Source organism: Austrofundulus limnaeus, unplaced genomic scaffold (assembly GCF_001266775.1).
Source record: "Austrofundulus limnaeus strain Quisiro unplaced genomic scaffold, Austrofundulus_limnaeus-1.0 Scaffold8, whole genome shotgun sequence".
Taxonomy (NCBI): Eukaryota; Metazoa; Chordata; class Actinopteri; order Cyprinodontiformes; family Rivulidae; genus Austrofundulus; species Austrofundulus limnaeus.
In genome coordinates, this window is record NW_013952410.1 from 239,720 (window position 1) to 244,915 (window position 5,196).

General features: G+C 36.1%; 1 protein-coding gene across 3 annotated transcripts in view; it reads right to left on the reverse strand.

Moving 5' to 3' along the window:
• armc9 (armadillo repeat containing 9) overlaps positions 1-5,196 on the reverse strand; it is a 35,673-nt gene that overhangs the window by 2,184 nt on the left and 28,293 nt on the right. For 2 of the 3 annotated variants that reach the window (XM_013999534.1, XM_013999548.1), the window contains one exon: positions 3,165-3,346. In XM_013999534.1, the coding sequence (XP_013854988.1) occupies positions 3,165-3,346 (182 nt within the window). The remainder of the gene's footprint in view (positions 1-3,164; positions 3,347-5,196) is intronic. The other variant, XM_013999540.1, reaches the window with a different exon arrangement.

Consider the following 5,196-nt stretch of genomic DNA (forward strand, 5'->3'; position numbering starts at 1 on the left):
GTTAAAACGTGATACGTATCACGTTTTAACAAGATACTATCACGTTTTAACAAGATACGTATCACGTTATAACGTGATAGCGCGCGGATTTTTTTTCCCCTGCGTGATAGCAATACGCTTCCGTACTGAGCTGTTGGCTTTAAGTAACTGAGCAATTTAGTTGGATAGCACAGTACTAATGTCTGAAAATAAGCTCTTTTAAAGTCAGCATCAACCACAAACTAAATCTGCCTTTACTTTTAATATATCTGTATTTATTTCAGATTTAGTCAGTCATACACTTAGTTCTTATCAGTGTTTAAAAGAGGACATGTTTAGTCAAAGTTAAACATGAAATGTCACAGTTCATTATAAGTGGCCCTTCGAAGGCTCATCATAACGCTCATGTGGCCCTCGGTGAAAATGAGTTTGACACCCCTGCTTTAGTTTGACTGACATTCAAGTAAATATAAAATGAAAGAAGTTAATAAAAAAAAGAGATCGAGAAACTGAAGCAGAATCATGTCTGCTTACTGCACTTTAAGCTGAGCTATGATCACAGTAAGTGATTTGCTCATGAGGCAATAGATGTCAGAGACTTTCCAGATCTCAAAAGTACAACACACTCAGGAGGATGTGGTGGCTTTGAGTGACCATTAGGCGCTTTTACAAGCTTTATGGTAAGAGTTGCTCAGCGGAAGAGCCGGAGGTAATCACTTATGAAATGCAGTTAAGATGCATGAGAGCATGGCGAGATTGTTATCGCGAAGCTAAGAGCACCAGATCTTTTCTGCAGTGACTCAAGCTCTTTGTGTGAGATATGACAGTGAAAGCTGATAAAGGCAGTTGACTTGGACAGCTTATTGACTTTGTCGGTTCAACAACAAAACAGAATTTGCCTGTTTTCGYTTTGCCGGGAAACAATTTCATAAAACCAATAAAAAGTTGATGCTATGATCTTCTTGGCTTGATTTGACAAAGTTTTTATTTCTAAAATTCTTTTGTGTCTTAATCTGTGGGATGTTGAAACAAATAAAATTAAATGATAAAACTCAATCAGGTTGTTTGAAACTGTAAAATCTATTTTTAGATGTATACTTTAAAACAGGGGTGTCAAACTCATTTTCACCGAGGGCCACATGAGCGTATGGTGGCCCTCGAAGGGCCACTTGTAATGAACTTTGATGTTTCATGTATAACTTTGACTAAACAGAGTTTTAACGTCCTCTTTTACTGATAAGATCTAAGTGTACGACTGACTAAATCTGAAATAAATACAGAAATATTAAAAGTAAAACAAATAAAGTTTTACTCACTGATGAGTTTCTAGTGAGTAGCTGCATTATGGCAGATTTAGTTTATGTTTGATGGTGACTTTAAAGCAGCTTATTTTCATTTATTAGTACTGTGCTATCCAACTAAATTGCTCAGTTACTTCAAGCCAACAGCTCAGGGACAGGAATTTTTTTAAATTTATTTTTGTTTCATTTATTTTTATTAAATTAATTTTGATGCATTTAACCATAAATTTAAAGTTTACTATTGATATAAGAAACAAATTTTATGTTAAGTAAAAAATATTTATTTATTTATTTATTTATTTATTTTTTGGGAGGGGATCCCTCCTGGCGGGCCACACCGGAGTCACCCGCGGGCCACATTTGGCCCGTGGGCCTTGTGTTTGACACATGTGCTTTAAAGGGTTAAAATTAAWACAAAGGCATGATACTGAAAATATACAGCTCATGAAATCTGATCAGTGTGAGGAAATTAGCTTAAACGCTGCTTTTTGTAACCCGACTACTAAAGTATTGTTACTGACAATTGACCCAACAAAACATGGAAGTAGGAGCTTTCAAACAACAAAATCCTAGATTTCGTTACAGACTTTCAGATAAAAACCGTGAAACTCAAGATGGGAAAGACTGCAAAATGGGAGAAAGTGGAACACAGTTTGTCAGTTTACTGTAGATTACACGTTTGCTTATTTTATTTATTTATTTTTTAGAATGATTAAGTTGAAAGCTTAAAGAGCAACAAAAAAAGACATGTGATAGAGTGAGAGAGAGCACTCAGAATAAAACTTGTCAGGAAGCAGACATATGTAAGTGTAAAAAAAAAAAAAAACCCACAACCTTAAGATAAGACTTCACAGCCAGCTGATAACGATGTGTGTTCAGTACCGTTTATTTCTAATGAATATGCAATAGTTGAACTGTCAAATTTATTGAAATGAATTAAGTTTATCTTCAAAAAAGAAAAAGAGAGTCTTTTTGAATTTAGCTCCATTTTTTATGTAAAGTCAGTAAAGTTTTACTCGTTTTGTTCAGCATGGACAAGCAAGCAATTCAAGTGTTGCTTGTAAAGACTTTTATATTTTAAAGTTTTATTCATCATTTAGATGTAATTTAATGGGTTTGATAAAAACAAGAATTCCCTTATAATTTTTCTTGATTTTTTAAAATATTTTTTTTGCATTTACATTTTCATTATATTGAACTATAACCGTATCTTATGTGCTCTGTATTTTCCAAAGTTCAAAATATGTGTTAAAAATGGGTCAGTGACTTCAGTCATATTCTACTGACTCTAAGCCAGAAGTGCCCAAAGTGGGACACYCCATTCGATTTGGCTTACCAGCAGTTACTAGGTTGTTATCTCCTGTCATCCTATGCAGAAACATTGTTTCCACTTAAAGTCATTACAAGGGGCTGTACTGCAGATAGTTTTCACTCACGGTGCTTACTTTATCTTTGAATTATATAACATTAAACATGAAATACAATTAAAAAAAGAGACGTTTAGATCAAATATAAGCACGTGTGGATTTGTGCACCTTAAAAGACCACAAATAAATTTCAAACTTTCTCCAAATGCATGGGCTATAAAAACAATAATCAAAATGTGGGCAGCTGCTAGCTTTATCTTAAAAAAATAAAATAAAAGGACACTACTTAAAAAAACATATAATATTGCATTTGGCCCTAAGCCCTCAAATAGATTTTCATCTTGGCCCTTTCAAAGAAAAGGTTTGGGCACCCCTGCTCTAAGCCGACTTAATTCTCTCATAAATGCTGAACCTTTGAACTACAGCTGCTTGTCTTCAAAAGTTGTTGGCAGAACAAATATAATAACCCACAGGAGCCAAACGCTGTTGTCCGCGCTGATTGGTGGTGGATGCTTACCTCCCCCTCCTCCTGTGGAGGTGGCAGAGCRGGGCCGGCTGCTCTGCTGTGGCTCAGACTGTGAAAACTGAGGAGCCAGAACGAGTCCCCGGTCGCGGTGAGCGCTGGTCGGTCTGTCTGCGGCGTCAGGTGTGCGAGGAATCTTGGTCCTGCCTGCAAATGTGGAGATATAATCCACACTGCTGATGAGGAAGAAAGAAAGAAAAAGAATTTAAAAAAGAAAACACAAAGCAAATAAAATGCTTAGTTTTTAGTTCAACGACATGGTATGGTTTAGTTTTTTTTTTTCAAACTTTCTTTTTTTTAAACAAATAACTGCATCCAGGTTAACTGAAACATTACACCTGATGTTCGTAGGTATACTCAAAARAAACAAACAAAAAAAACTTTACTAGTGTTTTTCATTGTGCACATCTGTTCTCTTTTGCCTCTTTTTTGGCTCTGAATAGAGGTATTTTTATTTATTAAGCTATTCACTTGTTATAAAAAAGGTARAGCCATGGTCAGATCTAGTCTCACGTGGGGCTTAAAGCAAAGAAATTATGGCTGTCCTGACTGCCTTGTCCTTCACATGTATAGTATTCATTTAAGTCAACGTACTTGTCTCTGGTTACAGAATACTGATAATGTATTTATGTATACTTAAATATTTAGCTATAGGTTTGCACTTTATGGTGTGCCTGAAACCATATCAACCTGTGGAGTGACTTTTTGGAACAGTATGGCTCAAGAAATGAAGCAATGCACAAGCATAAATTATACATAAATTAAAATAAAAAAGTACAAAAATAAGGAAGATTAAGAATATACATATATTGTGTGTAGATGATCTAGATAAATATTTTATAAATTAATTATTTTTATGCAAGGATGCAGTATATGTTTCTGTTATTCGTGTTTTATTTCAATCAAAATTATCTATCTAACCGCAGAAATAGCAAACTGTAAAAATGTCTGAGAAAGAGCATTTCAATGAAAACAGCTCTTCTGCATCTAATTACAAGGCACCGAGCTGATCTCCTCTAATGTCCCCATCAGACAGAAGCCAAATGCCCTACATCCTGTGCAGCAATCCAACACCATATCTGAAAGGATGGATTTCATTTGTGTTTCTGTTCAGGATGCTCACACTGGCTCCAAATTTCATGATTTTATCTGCTGTAACTGTGTGCGACAAACTGTGATTGCATCAGTGTGTCCTTATTAGGAGGCACAATATTTGCACGCTTGTATAGCATCATAACATTGGCCTATTTGTTGCATGAATTGGCCTCAGTTTCTTATTCTTACCTATAAATTACCATAAATAGAAGAGAATAAAAAACATAAAAGCTCACCAGAAACCTTTTCACTAAGCATTAAAGGAGTATTCCACCAAAGAGATAAAAATCCACCTGTTTATCTGAAACTTGCCAAATTGCTGTGTTGCTAAGATTCTATTCTTCCCAACATAAATGCTGTTTTCATCTCCAAATAAAAGACTTGTCATTCAGTCAAACAAAATTGGGCTGTTCAGCTTAGACTCAGCCAGGTTGTATTGTGWAGGTGTTGTACGTTCTTGGTGGGTGGATGGAGGGTTTCCTAGGACTCATTACTCTTGGCGGGATTCTGGAGTCAAGTTCCTTAGGGGTTTAGAAGAGAGAAGGACCACGGCAGGTTGGACTGAATGGGTTTCTTTGTGGCTGCTGCTCGTTTAAACGCATGTCACAGTCTCACACGCCAGCTTGGCAGTGCTGACTCACCCATCAGCGTCGACATTTCTGCCAACTCTCCCCTCAGAGACACATTCAAACACATATGTCTAGGCTGGATAGGAACGTCTGGAGAGTTACAAAAAAGTGTGTCCTTTTTTGACAACTTTAACAAAAAATAAAAAATAAACAAAATTATATGAAATTATGAAACATGAAGGTTGAGAACTTGAGTAGTAGCTTGCATTCTTAATTTATTAAAGGCACAGCGTTTGTTTTCAGCGACATCTAGTGGTTGAGTGGTTGAATCATCCTCCCTGGTCCTCCCCCCACCCCCACCC